This window comes from Ornithorhynchus anatinus, chromosome 5 (assembly GCF_004115215.2).
Source record: "Ornithorhynchus anatinus isolate Pmale09 chromosome 5, mOrnAna1.pri.v4, whole genome shotgun sequence".
NCBI classification, from domain to species: domain Eukaryota; kingdom Metazoa; phylum Chordata; class Mammalia; order Monotremata; family Ornithorhynchidae; genus Ornithorhynchus; species Ornithorhynchus anatinus.
In genome coordinates this window covers 46,875,783-46,893,460 of record NC_041732.1, presented here as the reverse complement: position 1 = coordinate 46,893,460, position 17,678 = coordinate 46,875,783, and the positions used below count along the sequence as shown (strand labels likewise).

Sequence of the window (17,678 nt, the reverse complement as noted above, 5' to 3'; positions counted from 1 at the left end):
ACTCTCTTCGACTTCCCCCTCAAGTCCTCTCCTCCACCTAGGTTTCCCATCCATCCCAGTTACCACTACCACCCTTCCCCACTTTGAAGCCTGCAGCCTTGCTATTAACCTGGACATCTCACATTTAGTCTCTTTTAAATCCTGTCAATTTTTTCCTCCACGACATTTCTGGGATCCACCCATTTCCCGCCATCCAAATGGCTGTGCCCTGGATCAGACACTATCATATCCTGACTGGGCTACTGTATCATCCCCCGTACCAATCACCCTTTGTAGCCTCTTCACTCTGTTGTTACCAGAACAATATTATAAAACATTATTCTGCACTCACCGTGCCACTCTTTAAAACCCTTAATGGCTATACTGTTTACTCGGTTATCGAAGGTTCTGATTATCTCAACTAGCCTGCGTCCCAATTAATATGTTTAATCACCTTTCTGCTGATTCTTCAACTTTTATCTGTGATTTAAGTATTTTGAGATGTTTCGTAATATAATATGGATTTTTCTAATCCCAGTTTTAGCTTTGGAGTGTACTCATAATGGATTCATTTGTTCAATGACCTTATTCTTTTTTTCCCCCCTCTCTAGAATCCAGCAACGATCACAAGAATACTCCTTAGCCATTTCAACTGGGATAAAGAGAAGCTGATGGAGCGGTAAGCTGTTAGCTATGATGCTAATTTTCTTTCTTATAAACATTAGGTTAAAATAGACTGTATTGGCATGAAATAGCCTTTTATGGAACAATATATTGATTTAAATAGCAACTTGCAACAATTATTGAAAAGAATCATTTTAACACCTTAAATCAATTTAAAAAAATACCATTTTCAAAAGCTGAAATAAAAACTGGCTGGTATAGGATTTAAATATTACATTTATAGATTTCTTGTCCATACATATATTGACTTGTGGTTGATTCTACTTTTCTAAGGCATTTCAAAGACTCATCTAACATATTTTAGAAGTTTTATTATTGAATGCAACTTCCTGTTCAGAGGACTTCCTTGTTTGATTAGCACAAGCTTGAGCATGTCTCTGTCATTGCAAATTCTTGTAGTGCAGATTTGGGTGCCTTCTGGATGACACACTAACCTTTTGGCAATCTGGTTTATTTTCCTGGCAGATGTGGTCTAAAATTTTTCTTTTCTGCTGAACTGCCTTATGGGGGCTTCAGGAAGGAGGAAGATTTAGTTATTACCCAGAGTAGCACATTTTGGTGAAACTTATCAACACTAATTAGATTCTGGGTCTTGGGAATGTTGAAATTCTTGTTTGATCTGGCATTTTTCTGCCATCTCTCCCTCATCGCTTTTCAGAGAAGGTGCCGGGAAGAAATTGTGCTAGATGCATGGTTTCTTGTGTTATCCCACCTCTGAAAACATATTTGGAAAAGGGGTTTAACTTCCCACTCAACGTTTTGCAAAATTCGTCTTAAGGTACTAGTCATTCAGTGCTCTAGCGGGGTTTGATATTTCTGCCAGAAGTTGACTAGCCTCTTTGGTTTGCACCATTTTTTTGTTTTGGCTTTCATCGTTTGCTAAAAGTAGATAAATATTCATTTCCAGTCACCATCCTCTTTTGAGTTTTCATTTGATAAATCTTGGATGATTATTTTATTGGTGCACTTTTGAAGCCTGTGGAAAATCTTCATTGAAAAAGTAAATGGAAACTAGGGGGCAATCAGAATTTAGCCTAAAGGGTTTTTGAGGACAATGGCTCAGTCTGTTTTCTTACTTGGGTAAAGATTAAAATTCTTTTGAAAGTCAACCATTTAGCATTTTGGTATGGCATGTAAATAATGTCCAGTTTCTAGATAGTTCAGCCCTAGGGTAGGTAGAATGAATTGGTGTGTTAGTCCCATCTCCAGGGGTGTAGGAGAGGAGTGATTTAAGGATGGAATTGCCATGTTAGCAGGCACCTCTGTTGTGCTTTTAAACCACCCCAGCACCGTCCTCCACCTCCATTTGGACTATTTTTCCTGTCGAGAAACTGTGGCGTAGTGGAAAGGGCCCGGGCCTGCGAGTTCAGGACCTGAGTTCTTATCTTGACCCTGCCACTGGTCAGCTGTGAGACCTTAGGTGAATTGCTTAATTTCTTTGTGCCTCAGTTTCCTCATCTGTGAAATGGGATTAAGACTGTGATTACTTTGTATCTATCTCCGCGCTTGGTACAGTGCGCGGCACATAATGAGTAATTAACAAATACCATTCAAAGAAAGGAAAAGGTAGATTGAGATTGTTGAGGCTGTTATATTTTTTCAGGAAGATGAAAATACAAATCACCTTTGGGAATTAAATAATATTAGAATCGTGATAATTATATGAGAGTCTGCAATGCTAAACTTGCAGTTATGAAACTGTGATCTTCCAGTTACTTTGTACTTTTGTTTTTTCTACCACTGATTGAATTTGGTAATGATTCTGTACTCTTTGGTTAATTTGAATGTGCTGCATAGGCCAGCCTTAGCTAGAAAAACATTACTTTAAAATATATTTCGAGTTCATTATAGTGTGATCGTACTCTCCCAAGCGTTTAGTACAGTGCTCTGCACAGAGTAAGCACTCAATAAATACGATTGACTGACAGTAGGCAGGCATCTTGCAAGGTCCTTGTGGGCAGGATCACGTCTGCCAACTCGGTTGCATTGTACTTTTTCAAATAATAATAATAATGTGGTATTTGTTAAGCGCTTACTATGTGCAAAGCACTGTTCTAAGCACTGGGGGGATACAAGGTGATCAGGTTGTCCCGTGAGAGGCTCACAGTTTTTAATCCCCATTTTCCAGATGAGGTAACTGAGGCACAAAGAAGTGAAGTGACTTGCCCAAAGTCACACAGCTGGCAAACGGCAGAGCTGGAGTTCGAACCCATGACCTCTGACTCCCAAGCCCGGGCTCTTGCCACTGAGCCACACTGCTTCTCAAATGCTTAGTACAGTGTCTTGCACAAAGTAGGTGCTCAATACATACCATTGATTGATTAATTGATTGATTGAACAGCCACTCCAGTCAGTTCAGCACCTCTAATTCCACACTTGCACAGTTGTTGCACTTGTTTACTAAGAAGCACTCTGATCCATGAGAAGCAGTATGGTCTGGTGGAAGACTGGAAATCTTCCTAGTGGAAGACTGAATATCAGAGGACCTGGGTTCTAATTCGGGCTTTGCCACGTACCTGCTGTATGACCTTGGGCAAATCACTTCTCTCTGCGTCAGTTACCTCATCTGCAAAATAGGGTTTCATTATATGTTCTCCCTCCTCAGACTGTGAGCCCCAAGGGAGACCCGATTATCTTCTCTCCCCCAGCGTTTAGTACAGTACTTGGGGCATATTAATTGCCTAGCAAATGCCACAATTATTAATTACAAATCCCAGAAGCTCACCAAGGCCTCTGTGTACCCTTGAATCAATCAATCAGTGGTATTTATTGGGCGCTTTGAACGTGCAGAACTGAAAGTCCAGTACAACAGAATTGGCAGGAACGTTCCCTGCCCATAACAAACTCGCAGTATAGAGGAAAACAGAGTGAATTTGTGAAACTGCCCTCCAGAGGTAAGGTGTGGGGCCAGTCTTGGACTGTGTCCATGCCTACTTTCTGTTTGACATGGTGGGGGCCAGAAATTGGACGCTTCAAGTCGGGTTTCACTCAACCAGAGCAGGCTAAACTGTGGTGCAAAATTGCATCCTGTGCAGGTCTTTAACTGGGTATGCAAATTTTCATGCCGAAGCGATTATTGCCATATAATCATTCTGCCTTTATGGTGCTCTCCACTTCTGGCAAAGTCCAGCCAGAGTAACTGGCTGGAAGTATTTTTATTAAACAGTAGACTTAGTATTATAAGGGGGATAGGTTGTACTTTAATACCTGAAAATCAAAGCTGTTTACCTCTCTGATTCGCAAAGCCTCATGAATAGATAGGAGAATTTGAGAAAAGCAGCATGCTTTACAGAATTGCCGCATGGCATAGTGGAAAGAGCATGGGCTTGAGAGTCAGAGGACCTGGGTTCTGATTCCAGCTAAGCCCATTGCCTGCTTTGTGACCTTGGACAAGTCACTTAACTTCTCAATGCCTCAGTTGCCTCACCTGCAGAATGAGGATTGAACACTTGTTTTCCTTCCTCTTTTAAACTGTGAGCACCATGTGGGACAGGAATGGTGTCCCTGACCTGATTAACATATTATTTACTCCAGTGCTTAGAACAGTGCTTAACACAAAGTGTGTAACAAATACCATTTTAAAAAAAGATTGGGGAAGAGGAGTGGACACACAGTCTTTGATTTTTGAAGTATAATCCTGGGATTGTCACCTGGCTATTCCAAATATGTTATCTCAAATGTTGCATTTTAAGTTTGCAGTAGCACCTTTTGTTAATGAATAATGACTGCATGTTTTCTGCTTCATATTTAGCTCTTACCAGCAAATCCAAAAGCCACAACTTGATCCTTTGAATTTTGTTCTGAAAATATCTCAGATGGAAATAATTGGCAGAGGTATTTCTTCGTGTATAACGGAATTTTGTCGAGATAGTGGGCAAATATGGATCAGAAAACAGAACTTCTCCATGGCAACCCAGCAAGCACATGTGATAAAAACAGTCTTTCTTCAGTCTGATTGGAGTCTGCAGCCACTGGGATTGTTTCCAGTTTAATCAGCTTGAAGAATGAATAGTGGTGACAGTTGTACCATAGGGAGCCAATTGCAGCTAGTGGAATGTCTCCATCTGACTCACTGAAATTTTAAAAAAATATTATTTGTTCAGCAATTACTGTGTGCCAAGCATTATACTATGTGCTGTGGTAAATACAAGGCAGTCAGGTTGAACGCAGTTCATGCCCCACATACGTTTCAGAGTTTTAGTCCCCATTTTACAAAGGTGGTAAGTGAGGCACAGAGATGTTAAGTGATTTAAGTTAGGTCACATATCAGGCAAATGGTAAGGGAGAAGGGAAGCAGCAGGGCTCAGTGGATAGAGCACAGGCCTGGAAGTCAGAAGGACCTGGGTTCCCCCACTTGTTTGCTCCGTGACCTTGGACAAGTCGCTTCACTTTGCTGTGCTTTAATTAACCTCATCTTTAAAATGGAGATTCATACTGTTGCAGACCTGATTAGCTTGTATCTACCCCAGTGCTTAGAACTGTGCCTAGCACATAATAAGCACCTAACAAATATTATTATTATCATTAATAACATTCCTTGACAGAGCCAGAATTAGAACCCAGTCATCATCAATGGTATTTATTGAGCACTTACTATGTGCAGAGCACTTTACTAAGCACTTGGGAGAATAGAAATTTGAAGCAAATATTATTTAATGGCTGCTCTTTTCCCCCGACCTCCACATCCAGCCTTGGAACTGGACTAGTACCAGTCAGACTTTAGAGGCCACTGGGGACTCGGTAAAACCATTTGCTGGTGCTGCAGAGAATATCTCTTTCAAGCCCTAAGGTTTCAGAACTGGCCAGGCTCATTCACCAGGGGTTGAAGAGCATTAATTTGTTGACCTGGTGTGACCCCTGAGGTTTGGCGGACCTCCTGCTCATTTGTGCATCATTTAAAGACCCTGGAAAGGGGTTCTGAACCAGACTCCTTCAAGGTCCAGAAGTTTCAGATATAACCAGACTGGCCTTAGAACTGTGGGGAGCCAAGCAGTTTCCTATTTTTCAGCTTCATGTTAGTAGTGAAAACTAGAAGTCACTCCGCACTGGATTTTTTTTTTCTAGACTGGGCATCAGCTTCAAGTCCCACTCTTAAAAGTTAAAGCACAATTTTTCCTGTCTTTTGGAGAGAATGTTTTAAATGAATGCCTTTTGTCACTAAAGTATGGTGTCATTACGTGTTCATACTTGAGTTTTCCTTGCTGTGCCATCTTTATTTACTGGTTTATTTATTTTTTTAATTAGGACTTTGAAATAATTCAAAAATGAACCCACACTGATAATACAACTGATTCTTTAAATATGGTGATAACCATGTTAGTCTTCCATTACTGTGTTGCAGCAGTTCTTTATTATGCATCCCCTTTATTGGTCCAGGACCTAATCTCAACCTGTACTATGTAAAACTGGGTTCACTTTTCAAAAATACCACCTTTTTTTTTTCTAAAATGCCCCCTCAGTATAAAGTGAGGGTCAGATAGTAAAGATCAATAATTTGAGCTAACCAAGTTAACCAAGCTGATGCTTGTTCAGATAATTGGGAGGAATCGAGCTTTGGTTGCGATCAAAAAAACCAAATGTAATTTTGGTTTGAGTTAGCCTTATTCCCAATTAATTAAGATAATGGACTTCCTATTGTTTCAGCAAGAACTACCTGTTATGAAAATGTGCTGTGCAATTTGTTTGTGAGATCTGAAGTAAGCACATTAAACCTGTATAAAATTGTGCTTTTGGAATAGGCATCTTGGCCAATCAGGTTTGCATTTCTTGCTCAGTTTTATTCATCCAAAAATGAGTTTTCTTATGTCTTCTGCCTGAATTTTATTCTAAGACACTGGGATGATAAGCAGAAGATCATTTTGCCTAACAAACGTACCCCTCCTTTTATAGCATGAGGTTGCATTCTTGTAGGACCCCACGTTAAGGAAAACCTGCATGGTAACACTCATTTCAAGTTCACCACCCCCACGTGCGGACAGCTGTTACCCTCCAGTCAATCAGTCAGTTGTATTTATTGAGCCCTTACTGTGTGCAGAGCACTGTACTAAGCGTTTGGGAGAGTACAGTGAACAGTAAACAGACATATTCCCTGTCCACAGTGAGCTTACAGTCTAGAGTTTATAGTATTGTTTCATTCTGAATCTAGATAGATTTGTATTAGAAGAAAAGTGTTTCCCAATCCAGCTGTTCTGGCCTAATATAGTGAAAATACGCTTCCTGGAAGGCTGTTCAAGAATGTATATTTCCATTATAAATTAGGGATAGAATGCTGTTAGGTAATTAGGAAAGTTTCCTTGACAGTGCATATCTGCCTTCACCGAATGTAATGCAAAGTCGGAAAAAAGTTACATGCATGTCAGAAATGTCAGTCAGGGCATGTGTACTACAACACACATTTTCATTCATTCAGTCATATTTATTGAGCGCTTTCTGTGTTCAGAGCACTGTATTAAGTGCTTGGAAAGTACAATTTGGCAACAGAGACAATCCCTACCCAACAAAGGGGTCACAGTCTTCTTTCCTAACACCAAGAATGAAACCTTGGTGTTAAAGGAGAACTGCGGGTACTGAATCTTGTTTTGAATCTGCATTGCTGCCAGAGGGTGCATGTAGAAGTAGATGGGGTTGCTTTCTCCCTTTGAAGTATCAAAGAACACAGTAAACAAGTTTTATTTCACTCTGGGCTTTCCAGTTCATATTAAGCCCCCGATTATACCAGCCTCGGGACAGTAATACCGTAGTAGATATACAGGAATTGTTTGAAATTTTGTTCTGGGGTTTCTAAAGACAATTTGAGCAAAATTTTGTATTTCCTAGAAAAGCAGTGTGGCATCTGTAAAATGAGGATTAAGACTGTGAGCCCTACATGGGACAAACTGATTACTTTGTATCTACCCCAGTGCTTAGAACAGTGCTTGGCACATACTAAGTGCTTAATGAACACTATAATTATTATTATTATAGTGGATAGAGCGGGGTCTGGGAGTCAGAAGGATGTGGGTTTTAATCCCTGCTCCACCACTTGTCTGTTTTGTGACCTTGGGCAAGTCACTTCTCTGTATCTCAGTTATTTCATCTGTAAAATGGGGATTGAGACTGAGTCCCACATGGGACAGGGACTATGCCCAACCTAATTTGTTTGTATCCACCCCAGCGCTTAGTACAGTGGCTGGCACATAGAGCTTAACGGATGTCCCAGCAGTATCTTCAGAGGAGATCTTCTGTCTCCTCTGAAGGGCCACCCCCTCCACATGTGCATCGGACCCCATTCCTTCTCACCTTATAAAAACTCTCGCCCCTTCCCTCTTCCCCTCCTTAACTACCATCTTCAACCTCTCATTCTCCAGTGGCTTCTTCCCCTCTACCTTCAAACATGCCCACATCTCGCCCGTCCTAAAAAAACCCTCTCTTGACCCCACAGCCCCCTCCAGTTATCGTCTTATTTCCCTCCTACCCTTCCTCTCCAAACTCCTGGAGCAAGTCATCTACACTCGCTGTCTCAAATTCCTCTCCTTCACCTCTCTCCTGGACTCCCTCCAGTCTGGCTTCCGTCCCTTCCACTCCCCTGAAATGGCCCTCTCAAAGGTCACCAGTGACCTTCTTGCCAAATCCAACGGCTACTACTCTAAAGAGCCTGGGCTTCAGAGTCAGAGGTCATGGGTTCGACTCCCGGCTCTGCCACTTGTCAGCTGTGTGACGGTGGGCAAGTCACTTCACTTCTCTGTGCCTCAGTTCCCTTATCTGTAAAATGGGGATTAACTGTGAGCCTCACGTGGGACAACCTGATTACCCTGTATCTACCCCAGAGCTTAGAACAGTGCTCTGCACATAGTAAGCGCTTAACAAATACCAATTTATTATTATTAATCTTCTCAGCTGCCTTTGTCACTGTGGACCATCCCCTTCTCAACACATTATCCAACCTTGGCTTCACTGACTGTCCTCTCCTGGTTCTCTTCTTATCTCTGGCTGCTCATTCTCAGTCTCCTTCGCGGGCTCCTCCTATCCCTCCGATCCCCTAAAAGTAGGGGTCCCTCAAGGTTCAGTACTTGGTTCCTTCTATTCTCTGTCTATACTCAATCCCTTGGAGAACTCGTTCGCTCTCATGGCTTCAACTATCGTCTCTGCGAATGACACCCAAATCTACATCTCCTCCCCCTTCTCTCTCCCTCCCTCCAGGCTCACATCTCCTCTTGCCTTCAGGACATCTCTACTTGGATGACCTCCTGCCACCTAAAACTCAACATGTCCAAGACAGAGCTCCTCATCTTCCCTCCCAAACCCTCTCCTTGACTTTCCCATCGCTGTGGATGGCACAACCATCCTTCCCATCTCACAAGCCCTCGACCTTGGTGTCATCCTTGACTCTGCTTTCTCATTCACCCCACAAGCTCAATTCGTCACCAAAGCCTGCCGTTCTCACCATCACAACATTACCAAGATCGGCCCTTTCCTCTTCATCCAAACTGCTACCACGTTAGTACAATCACTCATCCTATCCCGACTGGATACACATCTTTAGACAGTCCTGTGGCTGGATACATCATCTTCCTTTCTGACCTCCCAACCTCCCGTCTCTCCCCACTTCAGTCCATACTTCTCTCTGCTGCCTTGATTATCTTTCTACAGAAACGTTCTGGACTTGTCACCCCCCTCCTCAAAAATCTCCAGTGGCTGCCTATCAACCTCCTTATCAAATAGAAACTCCTCATTATTGGCTTCAAAGCTCTCCATCACCTCGCCCCTTCTTACTTCACCTCCCTTCTTTTTTTCTATATCGCAGCCCGCACACTCCGCTCCTCTGGTGCTAACCTCAGTGTGCCTCGTTCTCACCTGTCCCCGTCGACCCCTGGCCCATGCCCTACCTCTGGCCTGGAACACTCCCCCAAATCCACCAATCACACATTTCCCATTTCCAAGCCCTACTAAAGGCTCACCTCCTCCAAGAGGCCTCCCCAGACTAAGCCCCCCTTTTCCTCGATTCCTCTGTGTCGCCTCGACTCCCTCCCTCTGCTCTACCCCCTTCCCCGCCCCACGTCACTCATGTATATATAATAATACCTGTAATGTATTTTAGATTATATATTTAATATATAAAACACCTATAATCAACAATATATCTATTAATTATATATAATATATATATATATAATTCTATTTATGCTGATGCCTGTTTACTTGTTTTGATGTCTATCTCCCCCTTTGTAGACTGTAAGCCCGGCATGGGCAGGGATTGTCTCTGTTTCTGAATTGTACTTTCCAATAGCTTAGTATAGTGCTCTGCAAACAGAAAGTGCTCAGTAAATATGATTGAATGAACCGATAAATTGTTGAGTACATTAAAATAAAACATACTGGGTTCTTTGTGTCTTAGTACCATTTATGTTCTAGGCCTTCCTGATGTGCTCTTTTGTTTACTTGTTAGGTTTTGCGAACTTTGGTCGTGACTTTCCCCGTTAAATTTAACCTCCTGATGGGGCATAGGCTGGGTCTTGTATTTTCTAACCCATCCACAGATGGAAGTGCTGTACACAGAAATCTCCGTAAGTAACCTGTCCGACAGGTTCAGCCCTGGGTCTTTTTCCAAGCAAAGAGACCATATAATGTCATTCCTCCGTTCTGGCTATTGCTTAAACTGTTAGTGTCAGCCCACCGTCGGTCCAGTGGAAAGAGCATGGTCTGGAATAATGCGACACTTGGGCTCTGATCTTGGCTGTGCAAGTAGGAGAATTGCCTGCTGGGGTCTGTGGCCACCAATGGTGAAGGTGTCTGACCAATTGAACGCACTTGGACAGAAAAACAACATAAAAAGAGGAGCCCAGTTAGTAAATGTAAGAGCTGCAGAACATGTGACTGAAGGATCCCCACACCCAGAGCTGTTCAGAGTGTCACAGTCTTGTTACCCGTCCCCGACCAGGGTTTAGGAGGGGGGAAAGCCAGGCTGGGTCCCACTGCCTCCCGCTGCCTCATCTCTTTTCTCCCCACTGGTTGCTGGAAGCAAAAGTGCAGGATGAGGGAGGCCTGGTGGCCGGGCTAGCCTACCTCAAACCATAGGACTTCTGTGGTGTGTCTGGCGGTCTCTCGGCTTTTGGTGGGCCTCAACCACTCCAACTTCACCCTGTTTTCCATGTTCCCTTGGTTTTTTCTTCACACATGCACACCTGCCCACCTAGGGGGGGTTGGGGAAAGGAAACACCAGTTTTTCTTCCAGAGTGTGGGGGGAAACAGAGGAATGCCGCAGAGTAATGTTCACATGTGCCTGCGAATCGCTGTCAGAGGTGATTGCCTTGCCAAGCTTTAATGATCAGAAAGCTCCAAAAGAAGGGGGAGTGAAAAAGCCACACGACTGTCTAAAGGGATAATGCGAATATCATTTATTCCTCTTGCCTTCTAAAACTGGCCATGAAGGATAAACGAATGAGCGGTTGTGACTTGATTCTTTGGATTGCTTGGGTATTTTGAAAGTTCCTTTTTGGAATAGTTAATGCCCTGTTTGAGAGATGACCTCCCAGCCTACAGGAAGTTGGAATTGCTTATTCCCTATTAAAGGTCTTACGTACAGTGTTCTGTAACTTGATCTATAATAAGGGCCAAACTGCACAGAATAAAAATAAGTCCATTTCTCCTGTGCTCCCCATTTTTTTTCCCTCCCTTGGTTCTTATTCAGTCAGTCGGTCACATTTATTGAATGCTTACTGTGTGCAGGGCATTGTACTAAGCACTTGGAAAGTACAATGGGAGGTGAGGTAGGGGGGGCAAGGGGATGTAGAGCCTTGAAGCCAAGAGTGAGGAGTTTTTGTTTCATGTGAAGGTTGATAGGCAACCACTGAAGTTGTTGAGATGGGGTGACATGCCCAGAGCATTTCTGTAGAATGGTATAAACAAGCTAGGAGAGACTAGAGGTTGCGAGATCAGAAAGGAAGCTGATGCAGTAATTCAGTCGGGATATGATGAGTGATTGTACCAACAAGGTAGTGGTTTCGATGGAGAGGAAAGGGCGGATCTTAGTGATGATTGTGAAGGTGAAACGGCGGGTTTTTGGTGACAGATTGGATGTTGGGGTGAATGAGAGAGCGGAGTTCCTGTTTACTAAGTAGCAAGGGGGGTGAGGACTGGGAGGTGGAATTTTCAGTGGTAATTTTAGTTCCATCTACTTTATCAAGCACTGTATAAGGCCTGGGAGACTAGTAAAATAATAATGATATTAAGCGATTACTAAGTGTCCAGGCACGAGTACCAATCGAGTATGTAGACAAATATCCGTACCCTCAAAGTTTGCAATCTAATGGGGAAAGCAGGCAATATATAGTACCATTTTAACCATTTACCATTTCACCCTACTCAAGGTAGGTTGAGTACTTATGTTTAAACTGTAAGGAGAGGAATAAGGTGAAGAGATGAGAGATGAGGTTAGGAGAAGACTTGCCTGGAGGAGATGTGGTTTAATAGAGTTTGAGAGTGGGGAAGTAGTAATTCTGTCTGATGTGAAGAGGGAGGACCAGGCAGTGGGGAAGGAACGAGAAAGAGGATAATGTCGACAGGTGAGAGGTATGATGAGTAGGCTCGTTATTAGAGGAGTGAAGTGTACAGCCTGGCTTGTAGTAGGATAAGGAATGATGATAAGTACTCGAGTGCCTTAAAGTTGATATGGTTAGGAGTATTTGCTTGATATAGAGATGATTGGGAAATTTTTGAAGAGTAGTGGGAAATGTGCAGAGCAGTGGTTTCCAGAAAAGTGGTGCTCGCAACACTGTGAAGTATGGACTGGAGAAGGAAAGGCTGGAGACAGGAAGATCAGCAAGGAGGCTGATACTAGTAGTTAAGATGAGGTTTGACAGATGGTGTGGGTGAACACGATGCAGTTTGGATGGAGAGGGAGGGGTGAATTCTGGCGATGGGAAAGATAGGACTGATAGGATTTGGACTGACCATGCAGGTTGAAAAGAGAGAGGTGAGGCAAGGATAATGCCATGGTTGTTGGTTTGGTGGTAGTGTCAACAGTGTTGCCTGGGAGTCAGAAGGACCCTGGGTTCTAATCCCAGCTTCCTCCACTTGTCTGCTGTAATGACCTTGGTTGAGTCACTTCACATCTCTCCTGCCTCAGTTTACTCATCTGTAAAATGAGGATTAACACTCTGAGCCCTATTAGGGACAGGAACTTTGTCCAACCTGATTTGCTTGTGTCTGCCCCAGTGCTTAGTGGCAGTGCCTGGGACATAGTAAACTCTAACAGATATCTCTGTTGTTATTATTATTGCCACTTGCCTGCTGCATGACTTTGGGCAGCGTCACCTAATTTAATGTGCCCGTTTCCTCATCCTTAAATGGGGATTAAATACCTGTTCTCTCTCTTACCTAGCCCCAGGTGGGACAAGGGCCTTTGTCTAACTTGATTATCTTGCATTTACTGCAATTGCTTAGTACAGTGCTTGTCACAGGGTATCATGTAGCACTATTATTACTATCAACCAGTTGTATTTATTGGGCATTTTCTGTGTGCAGAGCACTGAACTAAGCCCTTGGGAAGGTATAATACAACAAATGTTGGTAGATGTGATCCCTGCCCAAGAGGAGCTTACAGTCTACCAAGAAGAGATAGACATTAAGAGAAGTTAGGGATATGTCTTAAATGCCGAGGTCCTGAGAGTGGGGTGATTAAGAGTAAATCAAGCACAGGGGTGATGCAGAATGGAGAGGGAGGAGAGGAAATGAGGACTTGGTGGAGAAGGCTTCTTGGAGGAGATCTGTCCTTATAAGGCTTTAAGGTGGGGAGAGTGATCACCTGTTGGATATGAACGAGGAGAGAGTTCCAGGCCAGAGGTAGGATGTTAGTGAGGGATCAGCAGTGAGATAGATGAGATTGAGGTATAGTGAGTAGTTAGCATTAGAGGAGCGAAGTGAGCATGCAGGTGTAGTATAAAATCATCATTATTTATTAGTAATAAACTTTGGGGGTGGAAGGGTTTGGGAGGGAAGATGAGTTCCATTTTGGACATGTTGAGTTTGAGGTGTCCCGAGGGACGACCAGGTGAGATGTTCTGAAGGTAAGGAGAAATGTGATTTTTGCTGGGGAAAGAGGTCAATGTAGATTTGGGAATTGTCAGTGTAGAGATGGTATTTGAATATGAGGGAGTGGATGAACTCCCCAAGGAAGGTGGACCAACTACTGAGGCCTCGAGGGACACATTTCTCTCTCCCCCCACCCCACAAGGTGAGAACAGAGAAGGATTGATAAGCGGAGGCCAGAGGCATAAGAGGAGAACCAGATAAGAGGACAGTTTTAGAGAACCAAGGTTTGATAGTGTTTCCAAGAGAAGGGGGTGGCCCGCAATGTTAGATTACTGAGAGATCAAGGAGGGGTAGTGTGGAGTAGGGTCCTATTAGATTTGGCAAGGAGGGGATTACATTCAGATGTTCTTTTTAGTTGCCATTTAATTCCTTTTGTATAAACATATCACACAAACCTGAATGTAATCCTTCTGGTACAACTACATTTCTTCGGAAGTACTCTCCTGTACATTATTCCCAACTCTATATACTTTCCCTGAGCTTTTTTAGAACAGTGCTGTGCATACAGTAAGTGCTTCATAAATACTAGTATAACTATATTTTCCCTGTGGCTTTTGGGGGAAAAAATTGGAGATGTGGTAATGCCTTCTGAATATCTTTTGTTTTCCTTCTCAGTTCAGTTTTGACCATACCTACTCTCAAGCGGAGTTCTTTGTAGAGATTTGCTAAAAACAACAACCCCAAAACAACTTTTTATTTTCTGATTGGTAGCAGCTTCATCTTCTTCAAACTTTTGCTCATTTCCAAATGTACTTCAGTATTTGACTCTCTGATGCTGCCTGGCAAGGGCAGGCAGTTGCTCAGGCCTTGCTGTTCGAGAGCAAGTGGGACCCCGAGATGCCACACCTGTGTTTAGGGCAGGGGTCTCTTGCTTCCGAGTCTTGGACATCCCCTTCCATGTTGGCAGCTGACTGGAAGCTCACTTGCTGGCAGAGAGACTCACTGGGGCCCAGGGCCTGGATTTGGCGGTGTCAGCAGCAGCAACTTCTATGAAACCTGCCTCTGTACAGTTTCCACGCAAGTAAAGGGTTCAGCTTTGACTTTTTCAATTCTTCATGCACACCAGGAGGGTTGGCCTGGCTGCTGAAATTTTATGTTCTTAGTGGTAGTTTTGCTAATTTTCCCTCTTATCGGTGTCCTTCATTGTGGCAAGAATTCAAACTAGCATGTTTCTATGCCATTGTTCTATTTTGGTGCTCTATTGCAGAAATTGAAGTGAATCATTCCTTTAGAACTGTGAGCCAAAATATGGGCCTAAGTAGAGGCCACTTAGCGGTCACTTGACTTTTAGTATGTTAGGTATTAAATAGTAATAAATGGATTGTATTTCTCCCACTGCCATTCAGGTGGTTCCACAGGATACCAAACACTCCCCTGTTTCTTCTAGTTCCTTCTGTATCATCTTTATTGCGTTCTCCTATCTGTAATTTTAGTGTCTATCGCTTCCCCACCCAACTGTAAAACTGCTCCAGGGCAGGGATCATGTCCAACCCTGTAGCACTGTACCCTGAACACAATAAGCACTCAATAAATACCAGTGTTTGGTCTTCCTTTTGGGTTAGGGGTGTTCATTGAAGTTGTCATTGATTATGATTGCTTTGAAGGTGGTTTGTACCTTTAGAGAAATGCTTTCAGGTTTTTCCACCATAGAAGTTAACAGCCAGTATTTTATTTTTTTTGATAAAACACCTACTTTGGCAAGTTTGGGCCAAGGGTATTCATCAACTATAATATCACATGTTTGAGATAAAGCTACTATTTTGCACTTGTGAGGCAGCGGGAATCTAGTGGATAACAAATGTTCATGTCACTCTCTATCAAGATTTTTGTTTCTTGGGTAGGGGGAGGAATTTACAACCCGCTCAGTGTGTTTGTGGCAAGTCTCCTTGGAAGATAATATTTTTCAATGTGCTGTATAAAATGGCAAACAAACCTACACTCCTATTCTCCTAAAATGCAGGGTTTATATTCCTGATTAACCTTATGTTAAGGAAAACCTGTCCTGAATATCAGGAACACAAACCATTTCCACCAATAACCAATCATCGTTCTGTCCACATGGACATGCGTTGTAGGAGAAACGTCCCTTAATGACATTCTATCCAAAATATCTATTTAAAACATAGCGCCTGACACATAGAAAGTGCTTAGCAAATACCATGAAAAAAAACCCCACAAACATATGGAACAACTGAGTGTATTTAGTGAAACTGCTAATGACATTTTTTGTGTAAAATTTAGGTCATCATAATCTACAATTTGAGGTCTTTACTTTTGAATCCCTATTTCGTAATTTGATCTGCAATGAGAAAAAATAATTTATGGACAGAAATTGGGAAATTGTTACTGACAGAAATGTATGTATCACTCCTTGGAAAGCCGCATGGTTGTAAGTAAAAACTGCTTTCAGTGGGGGTAGTGCTTAAAAAAGGACAAATTTTTTTATTTGTAGAGATTTTAAATGTACTCTTTAGTAATATACCCAATCAAATTTTAGTGTGTTCTGTGCAGAGCACTGTACTAAGCACTTAGGAGAGTACAACATAACAGTAGGATAGAACTTTCTAAGCCCACAAGGAGCTTAGTGTAGAAGAGGTGGCAGACATTAATGTAAATAAATCTGGATGCATGCATAAGTGCTTTGGAGGTGAGGGAGGGGTGATTAAAGTTTGCAAGTACAAGTGCAGGGGTAACTCAGAGGGAGAGGAAGAAGGAAGAAACAAAGTCTTAGGGAAGGCCTCTTGGAGGAGATGAGATTTTAATAAGGCTTTGAAGGTGGGGAAGGGTGATGATCTATCAGAAATGCGGGGGAAGGAGTTCCAGGCCACAGTCAAGCAGTGGGCAAGGGAGTCGGTGGGGAGACAGCGAAATTGAGGTACTGTGAGTAGGCTGGCATTAGAGGAGTGCAAATGAGCATGCTGAGTTTTAGTAGGAAGTCAGCAAAGTAAAAGAGGAGGGGGAGAGTGCATTAAAACTGATGGTAAGGAGTTTCTGTTCAATGTGGAGGTGGATGGGCAACTATTGGAGTTCTTGAGGAGTGGAGAGACATGTATTGAGTGTGCTTTTGTCTTTACTTTAGAAAAATGATCAGTGTAGCAGAGTAAGGTATGGAGTGGAGAGAGACAGGAGGCTGGAGGATGGAGAATGGTGGTGCTGTCTGCAGTGGTGGAAAAGTTGGGGAGGACAGGGTTTGGGTGGGAAGATGAGGGGTTCTGTTTTGGACACGTTGAGTTTGAGGTATTGGTGAGACAGCCAAGTAAAAGTATCCTACCGGCAGGAAGAAGAATGTGAGACTGCAGAGAAGGAAAGAGTTCAGGGCTGGAGATTAGATTTGGGAATCCATCTACATAGAGATGGGAGTGGATGTAGTTGGGAAACAGAGGGGACTAGAACTGTTACCAGTTAGAGAGAGTGTTGTTTCCATGGAATGAAGGGCCAAAAGCCAGGTTGGAGGGGATTTAGGAGAAAATTGGAGGAGAGGAAGTGTTGGCAGCAGGTGAAAACAAGTCAAGAAATTTGGAGAGGGAGCTGGTAGCAGGGAGGAAGGGCAATAACTGGAGAAACTGTGGGGTTAAGGAGGGTGTTTTTAGGATAGGTGATACATAAGCGTGTTTGAAAACAGTGGGGAAGAACCTGTTGGAAAATGAAAGGTTGAAGATGGCAATCAAGGAGGAAAGAAGGGATGGGTGAGTGTTTTAAAAAGATATGAAAGGCATCAGGTTATAAGCACAAATGAGGGGTTATATTTAGAGAGGAAGCGAGCGATCTCAACCGAGTTATTGCAGGGAATATAGGAAGAGTCAACGAAGGTGGCGGCCAGGGGATTGGAACGAGGAGCAGGGTGATTTTAGGGCGTTAACGGCCTGGTGTTTCAATTTTGTTGATGTATGTTCAGGTCAGGAGAAAGAGAAAGTGGAGCTGGGGGAGGGGGGACAGCAGGTTTGAGG

At 43.0% G+C, this 17,678-nt stretch overlaps 1 protein-coding gene across 3 annotated transcripts in view; it reads left to right on the top strand.

Annotated features, from left to right (window-relative positions):
* ARIH1 (ariadne RBR E3 ubiquitin protein ligase 1) overlaps positions 1-17,678 on the top strand; it is an 87,250-nt gene that overhangs the window by 28,250 nt on the left and 41,322 nt on the right. For all 3 annotated transcript variants that reach the window (XR_003759667.2, XR_003759666.2, XM_029064292.2), the window contains exon 2: positions 591-658. Coding sequence is in view for 1 of the 3 variants with exons in the window: in XM_029064292.2 (XP_028920125.1) it covers positions 591-658 (68 nt within the window). In the remaining 2 variants the exon portion in view is untranslated. The remainder of the gene's footprint in view (positions 1-590; positions 659-17,678) is intronic.